The following is a 20,640-nucleotide window of genomic DNA, read 5'->3' as shown; positions in this document are numbered from 1 at the left end:
ATATAGGGGTATTTAGAGTAATTTAGACAAAAAACGCAATTGAAGACCGTGATTAATAAGTCGTATTAGACAAATGCGATTTAGAAGCTGCATTTGATTATTGCGATTTATCTATTATTGCGATCTATAAGTCGTATCCGCACATTGAAGTCTCAACTACCACACTATTACTATACCAAACGCACTCCACGAGTGGATTAGTTGAGTGACTAGACTGATACTCTAGGAGACTAATACTATCAAAAAGAAAGTAGAACTATAAATCAGTCGTAAAAATTGCATGGAGCGCCCTATTTGGTCGCCCTTTTTAACTTGTACCCGTTTTGTTTTTCCGTTTGCATCCATACTCATTTTTTGTTAAAAGCATTTTAAAAAGACGATTTTGCTCTTCTTTAATAAAAGACCACTTTCAGCAAAATAGACTGAAGTTTCGGATAAAACTCATGACAAAACTGTAGATTGCAGGACAAAACTTCAACATGTTTTGATATGAAATTTAGCAAATGAACTAAATAACTTCAGCGTGCATTAGCAAAAAATAAAAGTTTAATTTGAAGTTTTAGCAATTGAACTAAAAACTTCAACTTGTTTAGACTGAAGTTTCAAATAAAACTCATGACAAAATTGTAGACTGCAAGACAAAACTTCAGCATGTTTTGGTATGAAGTTTTAGCAAATGAACTAAATAACTTCAACATGCATTAGCAAAAAACTTAAGCATGCTTAGTCTGAAGTTTTAGCAAATGAACTAAAATACTTCAACTTGTTTAGACTGAAGTTTTAGATAAAACTCATGACAAAATTGTAGACTGCAGGACAAAACTTCAGCATGTTTGGTATGAAGTTTAGCAAATGAATTAAATAACTTCAGCATGCGTTAGCAAGAACTCATTAGAAAATTACATACTGCAGGACAAAAACTTAAGCATGTTTAATCTGAAGTTTTAGATAAAATTCATGACAAAATTGTAGACTGCAGGACAAAACTTCAGCATGTTTGGTATGAAGTTTAGCAAATGAATTAAATAACTTCAGCATGCATTAGCAAGAACTCATTAGAAAATTACATACAGCAGGACAAAAACTTAAGTATATTTAATCTGAAGTTTTAGCAAATGAACTAAAAAATTTCAGCATATTCAGACTGAAGTTTCGAATAAAACTCATCACAAAACTGTAGACTTTAGCATGTGTTGGTATGAAGTTTTAACAAATGAACTAAATAACTTAGCATGCATTAGCATGAAGTTTTAGCTTCAATGTGAAACAACTTCATGCTATATTAACATGAAGTTTTAGCTTCAGTGAAACAACTTCATGCTACATTAGCATGAAGTTTTAGCTTCAGTGAAACAACTTCATGCTACATTAGCATGAAGTTTTAACTTCAACGTGAAACAACTTCATGCTACATTAGCATGAAGTTTTAGCTTGTATTTGATTGAAACTTCATACTTCAACGTGAAAACTTCATGCTATATCCGTCAAACAACTCCATGCAAGTGTGATTCTAAAGATGGATCTGGTTCAAGTTTCTGATTTTTTGATAAAGATGCTGAGAGGAGAGAATGAGATCTTTTTTTCACGAATGAGGTAGCAGATCACGCGATTAATGTGTAATGCAGATTTTATATCTTTTGTCAGTGGTATAATTGTCATATTATTATGGATTTTTTATCAACGGGCTTATATTGGGATTATACTGGGTTGTTATTGTTGTTGTTGTTTATCAACGGGCTACTAAATCAATAATTTTTAAAAATAGGATACAAGTTAAAGGGTGGCACAAATATAGGGTACGATTGCAAATCCCCCAATCAGCCCTTACACTTTCAAGGTTGGACCTTTCGTTAATATTACTCAAATAGCCGATCGAATTAATCGCTTATTTTTTTTAGCCGATATATATAAATACACTAGGTATACACAATTATATAGTTATCCATGGATATACGTATATTGTTCATTCGCATGCTATTTTTAGATTAATTGATTGGGTGAGCAACAATTTGGGTTAATGTCACGACCCCATTCTAGGGTCGCGACGGGCAACTGGATCTAATCACCGATTACCACTAACCTACTATCTCATACTCATACATAAGCTACTAAAATCATAAATAAATCTTTAAAGGGGAAACATACAATATGCTGGGAGATTTTGTACAACTTGATGGCCGATAAGAACTACCATGACTGCTATAAAAACTATACCTAAACCACATGATTTATGTCTACCAACCTTCTAAGAATAACTGCTTAACTGAATATAAGAACGGGACAAGGCCCCGCCATACCCATATATAAAACTAAACATACCACTGTACTCGCAACTCCAGAACAAAAGAGTGCCTTCAAATTTGCTACCTGTTGTTCTACTGATGTCTGTCTTTTCTAGAACAACCTATACCTGCGGGCATGAAAGCGCAGCATCCCCCAAGAGAAAGGGACGTCAGTACGACTGACGTATTGAGTATGTAAGGTAGAAATACAATCATAAGGAAACTAAGTAATATCATGAGCAGTAATAATGTTACTCAAATACAAGCACTTATCTGAATTATCTATATGTTAGCTTAGAAAGATAGTACAAGAAAAAAGAAGGTAACTGAAGTACATCAGAAGGGCTGAGAATGCATATGAAACATATGGCATACTCTGGAACTGCCATCCTTACTGAATTGGAGAGTAACATAAAGAAACTCGAAATATAACTGAAGTGCATTGCTTACTTTTGAATATGTTATCATACTGGTAATACCAGATCTATATATGTGGTGTCTCTCATATCTATATATATACTATCATAATCTATATAAGTGTTTGAACGCTATCTCACTTAATGGCGTATGCACGCCCAAACATGTATGTACGTCTGAACAGTCTCGATGAGTCTGAACGCTATGTGTCTGAACATTCATGCGTTTGAACGTTATGTATCTGAATGCGATGCGTCTGAACACTACCGTCTGAATGGTTACTATCTATATTTATATGCATCTAAAAGTTTAAATATCTATCTCATGTACAACTATGGAGTGCAAAACTAATATACGAAACATGCTACATTCACCATCTACATGTGTCTAAATACTTACACATCCATACTATCCATGCACACATATATACATAATTGTCGCTTAACAGAATTATCGTGGACTTGCGAGCTGATATGGTACATAAATAGACCTTTTCGAACCTCAAACTCACTCTTGGCCAGAGAAAATTGCGGACCTCAAAGGCTCCATTACACTCCACAATGGGTTGCACGCCTCAAGCAATGGCCAACACCCACTCAATTGCGAACCACAGAGCTCAAGTACGGGGAGTTTCCAGTGAACTAGGTATAAGGTTACAACAAAGCATAGGCCATCCAAACACAACCAACACATGAAATTGAGTTTCTCAAATCGATTATAATCGAGTTTCAAAGCTCTCAACTCAGCAAGAAACAAGGAAAACTCATAATCAAATTCAGAGTCTCATAGGGATCAATTTTACCGTATTTGGCAAGTTCATGCCTCCAAAGAAGAAAGGTGAAACTTACATACAAGAAAGTCTTGAAATTGAGTTTTTAAATGGATTGTGGCTGAATTTCAAGGTTCACTTCTTACGAAAAACAAGGAAATATTCATACTTGAACAATATTTTCTCAAGAATCATATGAAGCAAATGAATTGTAACTTGACAAAACTCATGCCTATGAAGAGAGACGTTAAACATCACATACCTTAACCTTTCTTTGCTTCAAATCCTTATCAAAAGGAATTCTTGAAATATTACAGCAAGGTTTACTTCAATTAAGGTTGGCATCAACAAGAAAAACTCCTTAAAACTCAAGTAGGAGATACAACATGAATACCCCCACACCTCTCAAGTCTTGCGTGAATTATTCTATCCAAAGTTACTGAAATTTTTGGACAATCTACAAGGAGAGAATGAGAGAATATTTGGGAACTTATTTTATCTCAAGAGGTGTTGGACATGTTCTGAAAAATTGGAGAATAAACGGAATGTAAAAAGCCACCGCCTCACTAAGCTAGTAGGTGACTAAGCTGCTTTTTGGCAGCTTGAATGGCCCTGCTTTGAACCCTTGATTCTCTCTACTCCGATGTCGTATCAATAAACGGTTAGATGTTCTGGAAACTAGATTCAACCAACTCCAACTTTCGTGTTTTATCATCCTCAAATTCCTTATGGATTGGGAGAAAACTTGTATGAAAGTTGGCCTAGTAACCTGCCTACTTTTGTCGTAATACTCTAGTGACGTTGTGGCAGCCTACTTTGGACGCTCAAAACTTTTCACTCCGATGTCGTATTAATGTACGGTCTGTAGCAATTGAAATTACATACATAGGCCTTCGATTTCATATAATTTATCCCCAAAAGGCTCTATATGCTAGGAGAAAATCTGGTCGCAAAATGATCTAGTTACATGCCGTATCTTAACCGAAATTGTGGCAACTCAAGCCAACTTTTCTAATACGACATGTTTGACTTATATACATAATGTATAATTAAAGTACATTATATATGGCATGTAAAATAAATTTCTAAACACATCAAATCCTTTTAAATCATATTTTCCACGTCTTGCGTAGAATAAATTAAGTTGCAAAAAAAACCCTCTACATATCGGGGTGTAATAGTTAATTGTTTCGCTCAATTATGAATCTTGCTATGGTTTGAGCACAAAACCCTCTACATATCGGGGGATTTGCAGTCGTACCCTATTTTTATGTCACCTTTTAACCTATACTCTATTTTTAAAAATTATTGATTTCGTAACCAACTAACAAAAAATCCGTAATAATATGACCATTATACCCCTTCCAAAACATATAAAATATGCATCAAGCATACCCAGATTCAAATTCCAGATCTTCTCCGTATCTCCTCCATTAGTCTGTCTCTCCTGAGATCGCCTCTCGCAAACCAGATTTGAACCAGATTCAAATTCCAAATTTAAAATTACAAAATACATTCTAAGTATTCAAATTCATTTTCAGAATTCAATATAGTTTTTGAATTACATGTGTTTCTGATTGATTGATTGAAGTTGTTTGACGAACTTCACTGATATGCTCAATTTGCATTCTAAATCTGTTTGACGATGAATTCTAACATTCTAATCCGACAAATATGCCGAAACAAGCTGAAGTTATTTAGTTCATATATAAAAAATTCAGCAAAACGAGCTGGCAAATAACACAATGAAGAAAAAATTATATTAAAATATTATATGAGTGTTTTAATATTTAAAACACCTATGCGCAAAAAACTTCGGCATACGTGCCGAAGTTTTTTTGTTAATATTCCTATTACACTGGGTAAAAAAATAAAACATAAATTAAAATTTCATATTGCACAAAAAATTTCGGCATATGTGCTGAAGTTTTTTAGTTAATATTTAAAACCTTCAGCAGGAGGAGCTGAAGTTTTCCTATTACACTGGTAAAAAAAATAAAACATCAATTAAAATTTCATATTGCACAAAAAACTTCGGCATATGTGCTGAAGTTTTTTAGTTAATATTTAAAAATTTCAGTAGGAGGAGCTGAATTTTTCCTCCTACACTGGGTAAAAAATAAAACATAAATTAAAATTTCATATTGCACAAAAAACTTCAGCACAGGTGCTGAAGTTGTTTAGTTAATCTGTAAAAACTTCGGCTAATGGAGCTGAAGTTTTCCTCCCGCACTATGTATTTTATTATTATTTTTTGGAAAAACTTCATAACAAAAAATGCTTATGTTTTCAGGAATATGTAAAACATTTTTCATATAATTTTTTGTATGCTGAAGTTTTTTTAGTTCATCTGCTAAAAATGCTTAATATTTTGTCGTGCAATATGTAATTTTCGGATAAGTTTTTGTTAATTGTTCTGTTCTTTTCTAAGTTTAAAAAGAATTTTTAGTTCATGCTTGAAGTTTTCATCAAGCACTGTGTATTTTATTATGATTTTTTGAAACATACCAAAAAATGTTTAATATTCGGATTAGTTTTTGTTAATTTCTGCTGAAGTTATATAGTTTATTTCCTCTGCTATTTTTTGACTTTGAATAGAATTAATATTAAAAAACACAGAAAAAACTTAAAACAAAAACTGAATATTTCATTAAACATAAAAAAAGATAAATTAAATTACATAAATAACAAAATAAACATAAATAACAAAAAGAAAAACTAATCGTTCATATCATCATCATCATCGTCGTCGTCACTACCATATGGACGAGCATCTTCATCAGCAAGATTATCAAATCTTGCATACCTCACAAACGTATCAAGCTTGTTGTTAATTTCTTCCAGCTCCCTGTCGTACTTGTCTATGAGCTCATCCAGTTTCAACTCAAAAGCCACTATAATGTATTGCTTGATTTCTTCCACTATTTGCCTGATGACAGCATCCATTTTTCTCCTTTTTGTATTTTATGTCTGCTAAAATATATGTGTTTGGGTGAATAAACTCACAAGGAACGTGCTTATATAGGGGAAAAAAAACTTCTGCATGGTATATGAAAAGGCAAAGAGGAATTTTGAACGTTGTCTAATGAAAATCGTGCATGAATGTGATAGGAATGTAATTATTACACTAACACATACCCCAATGCAATATAATTACTACTTTAATTGTGTAAGTTACTCTTGTATACTATGCAATTAATGTTGAAACATGTTCAAGTTTGTTGAATTCATTTGCTAAAACTTCAGCCCAATGTGCTGAAGTTATTTAGTTCATTTCTAAAATCTTCAGCACCTAACGAGCTGAAGTTTTTTTCCCTGCATTCATGAATCCCTGTCATACAGCTTTTTCAAAGAAACTTCAGCTGATATGCTGAAGTTATTAAGCTTATTTCTAAAAACTTCTGCACTTAATAAGCTGAAGTTTTCTATGCAGCATTCATTAATTATGTTATACATTTTTTTCCAAAAAATTTCAGCAGAAGATGCTTAAGTGATTTAGTTCATTTGTAAAAACTTCAGCACAAACAACCTAAAAATTCTTCTGTTCACTTTCCTAATACTTGCCACTAAACATGAATCTGCAGGATGAGTTCGATTTGCGTTGTTATAACTTTCAATGGGAGTTGGACTCCTGATTTCAAATACTTGGATCATGATACAAAACTTGTTCTACTTAATAAGCACATATCATTCAATACTTTCCTGAAGAAAATTAGTGAAGTTGCAAATATTGATTCAACCAGATATGCACTAAAAGTATGGTTTGATATCAAACTAAATACAAGCAAAGGAATGCTTGTAACTTCAGATGAAGAACTTAGTACCTGTATACATTTGCTTACAACTGATTCACCCTACAAGAATTGTCATTTCATCATCGAAAAAATACAATCTTCAGAATCTGCAGCATTCAAAGAATCTCTTGCATATGCGATAGATTTAGAACCTTTTGTTGATTATCAACATGAAGTAGGATAACCAATAATGGAAGTAGACAACGAGCAACAACCTTCTAACATTACAGCTGCTTCAGAATATATAATGCTGCAACATTTACCCCTTCCTCCAATAAATTCATACCAGTTTGTCGATGACCAAGAAGAAGAAGGACAGCTAATAATGCAAATTGACAACCAACACATAATCCAACAAAGCTTTTTGTTACCTTCTGCAATGATAAGTAACAACGAAGATGAAGTAAACATGGAGCTTATACCGATAACATCAGATAGAATTGAAGAAATTGCTGAAAGTTCTTGTACTTCTCAGAAATCAAGAAAAAGAGTGAGGAGAAAGCTGAAAGAATCTCCATTATGCAAAATACTTAGGCACGATGCGTTGCCTGAGGAAGTAAGAGTTGGATCAATTTTTGAGAACAAACAAAACATGACTAAATTTTTCTGCAACCTGGAGATAAACCAGAAAGTTGAATTCACTGTTGTTAGATCATGTTCAAAGAGATACGAGCTGAAATGCATCATGGACAAATGTGGTTGGAATGTACGTGCTACCAGAATAAAAAATTCCACACTATTCAGGGTGATAAAGTATCATAACATCCATGAATACTCGGTTGATGTAAGAAAATCAGATCAGAAGCATGCTACATCAAATTTTATAAGTGAACAAATTATAGAACATGTTCGAGACAAAAAGATAGAGGTTATACCAGCCTTTGTAGAAAATGAAATGAAAAAGAAATTTGGAATTGACATTGGTTATCACAAGGCATAAGGGGAACACCTGAAGAGAACTACCAGATTATTCCTTCATACCTACACATGATGGTGGGCAAAAACCCAGGAACGTACACAAGCATAAAAAGAGATGCGCAGAATAGGTAAGCAAAACAATACTAACCATCAGCCTGAAGTTTCAAATGTTCCTATTTGAAAAACTTCATACCTTATGATTTGTTTTTTTTGTGTTTCACTGTACAGATTTGCTTACATGTTCTTTGCTCCTACGACATCAATAGCTGGTTGGTCCTACTGTAGACCCATTATTGCAGTAGATGCAACGTTTTTAAAGTCAAAATATCATGGTGTTCTATTTGTTGCTGTATCAAAGGATGCAAACAATCAAATCTTTCCTCTATGCTTTGGTGTAGCAGATTCAGAAAACAATGAGGCATACATTTGGTTCTTCGGGGAAATGAGAAAAGCAATTCAAGTCCATCGTGAACTGGTTTTCTTGTCAGATAGAAACCAATCGATTGCAAATGGGATTAGAAAAGTTTTTCTTGAAGCTCACCATGGTATCTGCCTCTATCACTTTGAGAAAAATTTAGAGCAAAGACATGCAAAAGCCATGGTAATAAATCTTTTTCAAAGTGCTGCAAGGTCATACAAACCTGAAGATTTTAATCAGTTAATGTCCCAACTCAAAAGTATTGACAAGAAAACATACAATTACATAATGGAAGAGCCTCCCGAGAGATGGGCTCGATCGTGGTTCCCACGAAGACACTATGATATGCTAACAACAAACATGGTAGAATCAATGAATTTCGTTTTACTAAAAGGGAGAGAAATGCCTATTTTAAGAATGTTAGATTTCATCCAAGAAAAGTTGGGAGAGTGGTTTTACGAACGGAGAAAAAAGGCAAATGAAACTTTTCACAAAGTATCAATATGGGTAGAAGAAGAGATGACTAAGAAGATGGACTTGGCTTGCAAAATATTTGTGAGTATATTTATTAACTTCAGCTTTTTATATCTGTTGCAGTGATTTACTGCTTACATTTAAAACATTTCATACTTTTTCTTTTTGAAGCAAAAATACACTAATATAGTTTGTCTTGATTTTTTATTCCTTGTTAGGCGTTCAATCTTGACTCAATGTTGTTTAAAATAAATAGTGAAGGAATTGAATTCATTGTGGACTTAAAGAAGAGAACTTGTGATTGCCTGGAATTCCAACTTGATGAATTGCCTTGTCCACATACAATTGCTGCTATTAATAAGAGATATTTCCAGAAATCCGATTACTGCTCAAATTGGTATTCAAGGGAAACATGGTTGAAAACATATAAAGGACATGTGAATACCGTGGGAGATCAAAAATCATGGGATATACCACAAAATGTACAATCTGAGATCACAAAACCTCCCGATATAGAGATTTTACAAGGAAGAAGACAAAAGAAGAGGTATATACCTGCGACTGAATCAATACCATTCAAGTCTACCAAATGCAGTCGATGTAAACAAGTTGGGCATAACAGAACAACTTGCTTGTCTTCTCCAACACCTTATCCATATTCCAAGAAACACACTGAAAAATACTCCAACCTTCAATAATCCTAGGTCTGAATTTAGACTTTCTTTATTTATGACATAATTGAAATATGATTTTTTTCATAGGAATAAAAAAAAGCTCTTGGACTATTTTATATACTGCTAAAGTACAAATCACTCATTTTTGTTGCGCAGACTCATAGGTTTGGTTGCATTTTAAAAAAGTACGCAATAACTTCTGCGACAAAAAACTTCAGCTTACAGTATGTGAAATACATATCCTTAAACAAATACATACACACATACACACACTCTCACACACACATACGCGTACAGCCCACAAAAAAACGCATGTACAAACAAAAGCTGCAACATCTCTAAGCTGAAGTTATAGAAAAAGAACTTAATAAAAACTAAGAACCATATTGCAACTAACAAATATAAAGCAAATACCAACAAATAACAAGGATAATGCAATAGAAAGCTAAGAACAAAGAGGATGACAATTACATTGATATAAAAAGAAATGAGAACAACAAACAAAGTACAAACAAAACTTCAGCACTATGGGCTGAAGTTATACAAAATGAACCTAAAAACTTTAGCTCTATGGGCTAAAGTAAACAAAAAAGCATAGCATTAAAACATAAAAAAAGAATTACAAACACTAACAATCACCACCACCACCACCATCATCATCATCATCATCATCATCACAGCACTCTTCAATTTCTCTAAATATCTCATCATCCTCAGTATCGGAGATAACTATAGGGTAGTCGGGCAAAAGACCACTAAATCCAAGAAGATCAATCTTCAACTTGTTGAATTCATCACGTAGCTGACTTTGTTCAACGATTACTCTATCCATAAGAGGAAGAAGAGTCTTCAGGTTGTTTTGCAGCTTGAAATAGTCGTTCCAGCTGGACTACGTTCCAGGTTAAGCATGTTCTAGAATGATTCATTGGCAAAGAGCTTTGGTCTGATTCTCTCCCAATCAGCCTTTATTTGATCCCACAAAAGCATAAGATTAGCCATCGGTTTGTTATTGTACCACTCACACTTCAAACTCTCCCACTTCTGCATAATTTCATCCATACTAGGCTTCCTACTTCCGCTTGCACCAGACATTTTTTCTTTAACAAAAGCTGAAAGACTAAGGATGAATATAAATTTAAAGAAATATGACGAAAGTCTATGAATGACTATGAAATTTTCAAGTGAAGAGATTGTTAATATAGACAAAGAGTTCACCTAATCAATTTAATATCTATAAATATAAAAGTAACTTTTCAGCTATTTTTACTGTTTTACGTTCAGAGAAATTGAATGAAACAAGATAAGTAGGTGGTAAAAACAAGTATGTGGTAAATGCAAAAAGAAATGTAACTTCAGCCCAAATAAAGCCCACAGTTTTCTATAGTAAAAAAATAACTTCAGCCTGAAAAATATCTTTTCGGATCATTTACTAGATAGTCAAACAAATTTAAATGAAAGATAAAGTAGGTGACAAAAGACAAAAAGTAGATAGTAAATGCAAAAAAGATAAGTATCAACTTAAAAAAATACCAAAACATGCTGAAATTTTTGTCATAAGCTTTTTCAAAATCTTCAGCCCAATGTGCTGAAGTTATTTAGTTCATTTCTAAAAACTTCAGCACATCATAAGCTGAAGTTTTTCATTGTGGATTCAATAGTTTTGTCGTAAAGCTTTTTCAAAAACTTCAGCCCAAGGTGCTGAAGTTATTTAGTGCATTTCTAAAAACTTAAGCACTTGATAAGCTGAAATTTTTATCCTGAAATCGAAATTTTTTGTTGTAAAGCTTTTTCAAATAACTTACGCAGAAACTGCTGAAGTTATTTAGTGTATTTAGTGATGAGCTGAAGTTTTTGTCGTACATTTCATTTGACACTTTTATTATGACTTTTAACCAAAACTTCAGCTTAAAACGCAAAAGTTATTTACTTCATGCTCAAGTTTAGCATGCTGAATTTCAATAAAAATATACTTGATATTCATGAAAAAAGACACAAACATATTTGAATCTGTGACGACCCAAAGGGTCATCACCGGTTTTCTCCCTTTTTCCGTGCTCTCGAGGCCTTAAAAGCCTCACTTTTAGTTGCCTCAATTTGCGTGCACAGTCTGGGCACGTAGCCGGAAAAGCTTATGTGTTAAATTATGTGAAATTTGATAAATTGTGGCTTTAAAATGGTTAAAGTTGACTTTGGTCAACATTTTGGGTAAACGAACTCTGACCCATGATTTGACTGTCCCGGAGGGTCCGTATAAAAATATGGGACTCGGGCGTATACCCGGAATCGAAATCCGAGGTCCCGAGCTCGAGAAATGAATTTTTAAAAGAAATTATTTTCTGAAATTTAATATGAAAATTTGAAATAAAAATGAATTAGAAAGCATTGGTACCGGGCCCGTATTTTGGTTTCGGCGCCTGGTACAGGTCTTATATGTGGTTTAAGCGCTTCCTGTGAAATTTGGTTGAAATCGGACGTCATTTGACGAGTTTCGGACCTAAAACTCTAAGTTTGAAAGTTTATGAAGTTTGATAAAAAAAATGATGATTTTGAGGCTTGATCCATTGATTTTGATGTTATTTTGGCGATTTAATCGCATGGTTAAGTTCGTAGGATGTTGTTGAGTTAGTGTATGTGTTTGGTTAGGAGCCCCGAGGGCTCGGGAGTGCTTCAGAAGTGTTTCGGAGTGGTTTTGGCCTTAGAAAAGTTGCAGAAGTTTCAGTTCTGGTGTTCTGGTATCTAGTTCTATGCGATCGCATAGGTAGCATTGCGATCGCATAGGGTAATCCTTCAGGTGCCCCATATTTTCTCTATGTGATCGCATAGATTCATCCGCGATCTCATAGCTTAGCCAGATCCTTCAATGCGAACACAACCTTTAATCCGCGTTTGCGTTTCATTAAGTCCAAACCTGGAATGCACAGCCTTTTCTTCTATGCGTTCGCATCAGCCCTTCCGCGATCGCAATGACCAGCTTCCCCTTACCCTATGCGATCGCATTACCTTCTTCGCGATCGCATAGGGCATTTTTGCCCAGCGATTTTTAAATACCCAAAACAGAACAGTGACGAGGTTTAGTCCATATTTCACACGAGTTCTTCTTCTCCATAGCTCTTGAGCGGATTTTATAGCACTTCTTCATCAAAGTCTTTTGGGTAAGTAATTTCCCACCTATTTTCTTCACTCTTCTTCATTAATTACTGAAATTCTAAACCTAAATCATGAAATCAAAGTAGAAATTAGGGCTTTTGGTTAGAGTTAGGTTTTTGGGAATTTTGAGTGATTCAACCTCAATTTGGGGTCGGATCTTAATATAAATTATATATTTGAACTCGTGGGGTTATAGGTAATCGGGTTTTGGTCCGAGCCTCGTGTTTGGACCATGTGGGCCCGCGGTCCAATTTTGGTATTTTTGGAAGAATGCTAGGAACTTCATATCTAAGCTATGGAATTTTGTTATCGAGTCTTTATTGATATTATTGAATTAATTATGCCTAGATATCGTTGTTTCGGAGTCGGATTATAAAGGAGAGGCGGTATTTGAGGGTTGATTGTTATTCTTTGGACTGAGGTAAGTGTTTGTTCTAACTTTGGCTTGAGGGAATAGGATTAGAGTGTTGTTTGCTATTTGCTAATTGTTGAGTACGGTGTATAGGCATGGTGACGAGTATCTATACACCGGAGTGTAGCATGACCGTGAGTCTTATTTGTGTTTATTCGGATTTTGTGATACCTCTTCCTTGTTAAATTGATAAATTCCATATAATGTGAAGAGTTTGAGGAAGAATTATGATTTGTACATTCTTGGAGCATTGGTTCGAGTATATCATAAAGCATGAAAGTATATGAAATGATTAAACCCCTTTGGAGCGTTGGCTCAGGTGGTAAAGTGAGATAAGAGGTAAAAATGAAAGAAAAAGAAAGAATTATTGAATTGCTCCCTTGCCGGGATGCTTGTTGCTTTGTTGACTATCTCCCTTGCCGGAATGCTGAGATTATTGATATTGTTCCCTTGCCGGGTTTTTAACTACTTAATTGTGCTCTCTTGCCGAGAGTTAGCTATTTATTTGTATTCCCTTGCCGGGATTTCTATCATTATTTGTCTACTCTCTTGCCTCTTGTTTATGATTGTTGCTTGGGTGAGGAAGAGTGATAAAACACGAAGGGTGATGCCGTGCATTGTTTGCTATAGTGAGGAAAGAGTGTAAAGCACGAAGGGTGATGTCGTGCCGCACGATGTACCATTCCGTGCCGATTTTATTAATTATATGGTGAGGAAAGAGAGTAAAAACACGTAGGGTGATGCCGTACATATTTCATTTATATGATTGCTTTGGTGAGGATGAGAGCGTAAAACACGAAGGGTGATGCCGTGTATTTGTTGCTTTCTGATTCTTTGTTGATATCCGAGTTATGTTGTTTCTTTCATTACTTGTTCTTATTTGATTTACTTCGAGGTTATAGATGTCCTTACCCTATTTGCCTTGTGATTGTTGTTTGGGTGAGGAAGAGCGTAAAGCACGAAGGGTGATATCGTGTATTATTTTGGTGAGGACGAGAGTAAAAGCACGAAGGGTGATGCCGTGCAAATTGTTGACTTTTGATTCTTGTTGACATTCTGGCTTTGTTACCTCTTTCTGTTATTGAGGATTTCTATTTGAAACTGTTAGCTCCCCATAGCATGCTCCCCCCTCTTAGCTGTTTAAATTCTGTATATTTCCTTTTATTGCATATATCTGTACAAGTTGTTTTTGGTAGGTCCTGTCTAGCCTCGTCACTACTTCGCCGGGGTTAGGCCAGACACTTACCAGCACATGGGGTCGGTTGTGCTGATGCTACACTCTGTGCATCTTTTTGTACAGATCCAGGAGCAGCTTTTGGACCTCAGCAGTAGGATTTGATCGGGAGCTGACTTCAGTCCAGAGACACCGAGGTAGCCTTGCTAACGTCCGCAGGCCCGGAGTCTCTCTCTCTTTATTCAGTTTGTTATCTTTTGTACCGAAACAAACAGTTTATAATTTTCTTTCAGACAATTGTATTTAGTAAATCTTAGAAGTTCGTGAGCATTGTGACACCAATCTTGGGTAGAGGATTATGTTAAACTTTCCATATTCCTATTCAGTTTTTATATAAGTTAAGACTTCCGCTTGAATTTTTTAATTATGTTGCCTTTATTACATGTCGATAATTATGGAAAAGAATGTGTGTTAAATGGAAGGTAATTTAAGTTGGTTTGCCTAGCTTCTATTAGTAGGCGCCATCACGACCCCGAGGGTGGGAAATCCGGGTCGTGACAGAATCAATCCAAGTCACATAATTCACACAAAATAATGTATATTCACAAAATGCAATTTTGTTTTCACTTACATCTTTGGAAAAAAAGAAAAAAATAGTTTTTTGTTTACAAGTTATTCTCTATTCAAAAAATTCACAGAGTGTCTTCATATTCTCCATAGTCATGTCCTAGTTGCTCTTCTTGGTTTTCTTAACCACATTCCATGAACCTTCACTATGTCTTCAACTGATTCACAGAAGCGACAATACGAACACCTTACTTTACCACCTTGTATGAACCTCTGAGTTACATTTGTGCATGTGGGAATTCGTGGGAAGCAAAGACAGTGAAGAAGAAGTCCAAAATACTTCATATGTGACGGAGAGTGGCCACATAAAAAACTCGAGCCCTAGGAAATTTGCTCTTTTTCCTAAAAGTTAAATTTATCAACTAGTAAAAAGAGCAAATTGTCTTGGATCTCGGTTTTTGATATGACCATTCTCCTTCACATATGAAGTATTTCGACTTCCCCTTCAGTATCTTTGCTTCCCATGAACTCCCTGCTATACCCAATAAGCATGTCTTAGCCATCATTTTCTTGTTTTTCTTTGAATACAAATTTAAAGAAATATGATAGAAGTCTATGGATGACTATGAAATTTTCAAGTGAAGAGATTGTTAATATATCCAAAGAGTGCACCTAATCAATTTAATATCTATAAATGCTGAAGAGATTGTTAACTATTTTTTGTTCACAGAAATTGAATGTAACAAGATAAGTAGTAGGCAAAACAAGTAAGTGGTAAATGCTAGTAGTTGGTAAATGCAACAAAAAAAAAGTAAAAAATAAGGCCACAAAAAGTAGGTGATATAGGTGATAAATGAGAAAAAGTAGCTAGAAAATGCAAAAAAGATAAATATCAAGTTAAAAAAATACCAAAACATGCTAAAGTTTTTGTCGTAAAGCTTTTTCAAAAACTTCGGCCCAATGTGCTGAAATTTTTTAGTATATTTCTAAAAACTTCAGCACCTGATAAGCTGAAGTTTTTGTGTTGGATTCAATAGTTTTTGTCGTAAAGCTTTTTCAAAAAACTTCGGCCCAATGTTTTGAATTTTTTAGTATATTTCTAAAAACTTCAGCACCTGATAAGCTGAAGTTTTTGTGTTGGATTCAATAGTTTTTGTCGTAAAGTTTTTTCAAAAAACTTTGGCCCAATGTGCTGAAGTTTTTTAGTATATTTCTAAAACCTTCAGCACCTGATAAGCTGAAGTTTTTGTGTTGGATTCAATAGTTTTTGTCGTAAAGCTTTTTCAAAAAACTTCGGCCCAATGTGCTGAAATTTTTTAGTATATTTCTAAAAACTTCAGCACCCGATAAGCTGAAGTTTTTGTGTTGGATTCAATAGTTTTATTATAACTTTTAACCAAAACTTTAGCTTAAAAAGCAGAAGTCATTTACTTCACGCTTAAGTTTTTTCAAACAAAAATGTACTTAAAATTCATGATAAAAGACACAAACATATTTGTATGACACAAAAGTGAACTAAAAAAATAATTAATGTATATTCACAAAATCCAAATTATGTTCAACGAATCCTCTAATTAAAAAATTCACACAGAGTCTCTTCAAAATCTCCATAATCATGTCCTTCTTGTTCTTCTGGAGTTTCATCCGCTATCTTTTTTCCACTTTCCATGAGCCCAAAGATTGGCAACCAATTCTCTCCTGAATGTCAATGACTGACTTTGATCGAAATTGCAGACATCTTCTTTCTTCAACTGTATATCAATAAACTTAAGAGCAAATGTACCACAATCAACACTACAAAAAACACATGAAAAAGAAATTGAAGAATAGTTAACATAAGGGCAAAAAATAATAAACATAAGATGCATGGTAAAACATATGCGAAACACGTACTTGTTAGTCTGTCGCGGTGTCTTCATCCACATAATTTGAAATTTTTTCACAGGACTTTCCCCATAAAATTTATTGTGTGCCCCAAAATCCAAGCATTTGAGACAGCGTGGGATCAACCGGGCATAAATTCTTACATGTTCAAGCGCACGATCGTATGTTACACTGCCCATGGAATCATACACATATATAATTTTATCTTTAAAGTTCAAAATTCCAAAAAAGTAGTGCGTAGATGTCTGGCCCGTCCTTGGCTTAAGTCGAAATGGAAAAAATACTTTTCTGGCAGATGCCCATGAGATACCACAGGAAAGGTCGAGGCTTTTTACGTAGTTGGCCACCTTTTCATTCGTTGATTCTTCCTCAAACCAACTAAAGTCCGTAAGTGGCTGAATAACCGCTTCTTCTTCTTCTTCTTCTTCTTCTTCTTCTTCTTCTCCTCCTTCTTCTTTTTCTTCTTCTTCTCCTCCTTCTTCTTCTTCTTCTTCTTCTTCTTCTTCTTCTTCTTCTTCTTCTTCTTCTTCTCCTTCTCCTTCTCCTTCTCCTTCTCCTTCTCCTTCTCCTCCTCCTCCTCCTTCTTCTTCTTCTTCCTCCTCCTCCTCCTCCTCCTCCTCCTCCTCCTCCTCCTCCTCCTCCTCCTCCTCCTCCTCCTCCTCCTCCTTCTTCTTCTTCTTCTTCTTCTTCTTCTTCTTCTTCTTCTTCTTCTTCTTCTTCTTCTTCTTCAGCTTCAGCCTGTTGTTTGGATATCCCCTTTCTCTTTGATTTGCTCTTTCTTTGATCCTCCATTCTCTTTTGCTTCCTTTTGTTAATCATCTTCATCTTTTCTTCTGAAGGATGAATACCATCCAGCTTAGTCATATACTGATCGAAAAGTAAATCTATTACTGTACATCTTGATTTTGGATAATGTGGAAGGTGGTAGCAATATTTTTTGCGCAAGTAATATATGCCCACATCAATATGCTGCAAATGAACAACAACAACTGATAACATGTGAAATTACCACTATGAAGTTTAGAAAAAACACATTGCAAAAATACAAACAGCATGACAAAAACTTAAGCATATTCAGTTTGAAGTGTTAGGCTGAAGTTTTAGCAAATAAGCTAAAAAACTTCAGCAGTTTACTATGAATAAAGCTGAAGTTTTTCAAATTACAGTGCAAAAACTTTACTATAAAAAATAAGCTGAAGTTTTGGGAAATACAGTTGAAAACCAATTCAAAAAACAAACTTAATAACATACTTCATCCGCAAGATTAGAGTCAGGATTTATAAGCTCGGTAAAGAATGATTTTGCAATATCAAATCCAGCTAATCTGAATCGATTGGAATCATATTCACTGGCATCCATCTCCAACCACTCTGTAAATCTTTGCATCAATCCACTGTCTTGATTAACATAATGGAATGGACACCTTCTTGTATTCTTTCCTACTTTCCAATCTTGCCCCCTTTGCTTATTTTTTTTATAAACTACATAAGGAGATCTCAACCAAATACTCTCCATACGAATCCTTTTCCTTTTTTTATCTGGTTTTCCTTTTGCTTGCTCTTCCTGCTGTTCCGTCACAACTAATTGTTGTTGTTCAGCAGCAGGGGAAAAAACTACAACCATCGTGGCAGATGCTTGACCAACTCCCTACTATTCACGACGTTCTTGTGTCTCTTCACGAACAACAACATAATTACCTTCTGAATCAGTCCCTTGTGTACTACCAAGTGAAAATGAACATAAATTGAAGTTGGAGATATCACTGGTGTCACACATGGGAGAACTGGAAATCTTCCTTCTCTTAGGTTTCGGAAGAAGTTCTGATGCATCAGATGAGATCTGCAAAAGCAAGGAAAATCTAAACATAAATAAAACTGATAAAAAACACACATTAGGCAAAAAAACAGCTTGTAATCGAATTGCAGAAAATAACTACATGGTATAAGTGTTGCGACACAGATGGTGTTTGCATTCCAACAGATCCTGTATCTTCATGCAAAAAAAACTAAATAATACTGACTAAATTTTATAAAATAATGCCAACACACTTCACACCTGTCTGTGAGGCAACAAATATGAATATATGTATTTCTCCTTTTTCATATAGCTACATAGCTCACCAAATTCTTTTTGAGCTGCCTCGAGTCTTTCTGAAAAATCATTCAAAAACATAAAAAAGAAAATAAAGTATGTAAAATTTCAAACTGTAAAAAATATACTTCAATCAAATATAATAAATTCATGATCTATAGAATTCCTTGACGTTTGTCTTCCGCTGTGGTTTTCCCATGCTGCATGCCTTTGTCAATATCAACATTTACAGCTTCATTCAATTATGAACCAACGTCGAGGAGCATTGGAGTATTCTCTGGAAGGTTTTTCTCAACTCTACCTTCATTCAATTCAGCATCATCAGAGAGTTTTTGAGTTGTGTCAATTGAAGCACAATTAGTTTCAACTTTCACTGCATGTTCATAAAGAGGGTGAATAGATCAACTAGTTTTTCTATATATATAACATAGAAAAAATTTATATCCGTAGTGAAAATTTCGGATATTATAAAAAAATAGTTAAAACTTCAACTCTAAGAAGGCTGAAGTTAGACAGTTACAAACAAAAACTTCGACAGTTACAAAAAAAAAACTTCAGCTCTAGAGCTGAAGTTCGACAGTTACAAAAACAAAAACTTCAGCTTTCACCAGTTACAAAACAAAACATTCAACAAAAAATTATGCTGTAGTTTTTACAAAAAAACACAAACACATGAAACAAAACTTCAGCTCCTATCTAAGGTATCATTGAAATATTATAAACTTCACACTTTGTACCTGTAGTAACAATTTCCTGTGTATCACCACCTAGAAGTTCTTTGCAAATAGCTAGTAATCCTGCATACTGATTGTCTTTCCCAATAGTACTAGACACATCACTCGCTTTCAGTTCTAAAGTACAAACAGGTGCTTGATCTCCATCGCCAAACAAATTGCCTTTTCCAATATCACTTTCCAAAGCACAACTCGTTGCATGTTTTTCAGTGCCAACAACTTAATCATCTGAACCTTTCTCAGTTGTTAACTCTTCATCATTTCCATCTTTACTTTGTCTACAAACACTGGATTGTTCCTCTCCACCTTGTTGTTGAACATGTTCATCGCCTTCAATAGTCGCTTCCTTATGTGTAGCATTATCATCTGCGACTTTACGCAATGCATCATGAGCATTATGTTCTTCAGTCTCAACAACTTGATTATCTGCACCTTGCTTGCTTCCAATATTCTCAGTTGATAATTGTGCTACATCATTTCCATCTCTGCTCAATGTATCAGCACTGGGACGTTCCTCTTCAAATTGTTCTTGAACATGTTGATCGCCTACAAAAGCCGCTTCCTTACATGTAGCGTTTACATCTGCGACTTTATCTGATGCATCATCAACAACATTAATATCCGATGGATGTTCGTAACAGTCGTTCCCCCTATCATATTCTTGATGGTTACTCAAATCAAAATTGCCATCGTCCATTCCATTTGATTTGTTGACAATCTTAAACAACTGTTCAAACTTCTCATCGAAATATTCCTAGAAAAAAAATTACTAACAATGATTAATCTGAATAACATCAGCAGAAATAAAAAGACTTCTCTATAAATTAGCTTACCTTCACTTTTACAAAAACCGCATCCACAAAAGCAGATCGCTCCTCCTTTTTA

At 34.7% G+C, this 20,640-nt stretch overlaps 1 protein-coding gene across 1 annotated transcript; it reads left to right on the top strand.

Moving 5' to 3' along the window:
* The first annotated feature begins 8,252 nt into the window (after positions 1 to 8,252).
* Positions 8,253 to 9,770, top strand: LOC142164801 (uncharacterized). Its single transcript, XM_075223456.1, has 3 exons — positions 8,253 to 8,308; positions 8,409 to 9,153; positions 9,291 to 9,770. The coding sequence occupies exons 1-3, from the start codon at positions 8,253 to 8,255 to the stop codon at positions 9,768 to 9,770; spliced, it is 1,281 nt and encodes a 426-aa protein (XP_075079557.1).
* Positions 9,771 to 20,640: the final 10,870 nt, after the last annotated feature.

This window comes from Nicotiana tabacum, chromosome 1, assembly GCF_000715075.1.
Source record: "Nicotiana tabacum cultivar K326 chromosome 1, ASM71507v2, whole genome shotgun sequence".
Classification (NCBI taxonomy): domain Eukaryota; kingdom Viridiplantae; phylum Streptophyta; class Magnoliopsida; order Solanales; family Solanaceae; genus Nicotiana; species Nicotiana tabacum.
This window is presented reverse-complemented; position numbering and strand designations above follow the sequence as displayed.

Bases quoted from the DNA above. Each gene is read 5' to 3' on its own strand.
- LOC142164801 (XM_075223456.1), top strand. From the start codon at position 8,253: ATGGTGGGCAAAAACCCAGGAACGTACACAAGCATAAAAAGAGATGCG. The intron at 8,309-8,408 runs GTAAGCAAAACA...TTCACTGTACAG, and splicing joins AAAAGAGATGCGCAGAATAG to ATTTGCTTACATGTTCTTTG. The intron at 9,154-9,290 runs GTGAGTATATTT...ATTCCTTGTTAG, and splicing joins ACTTGGCTTGCAAAATATTT to GCGTTCAATCTTGACTCAAT.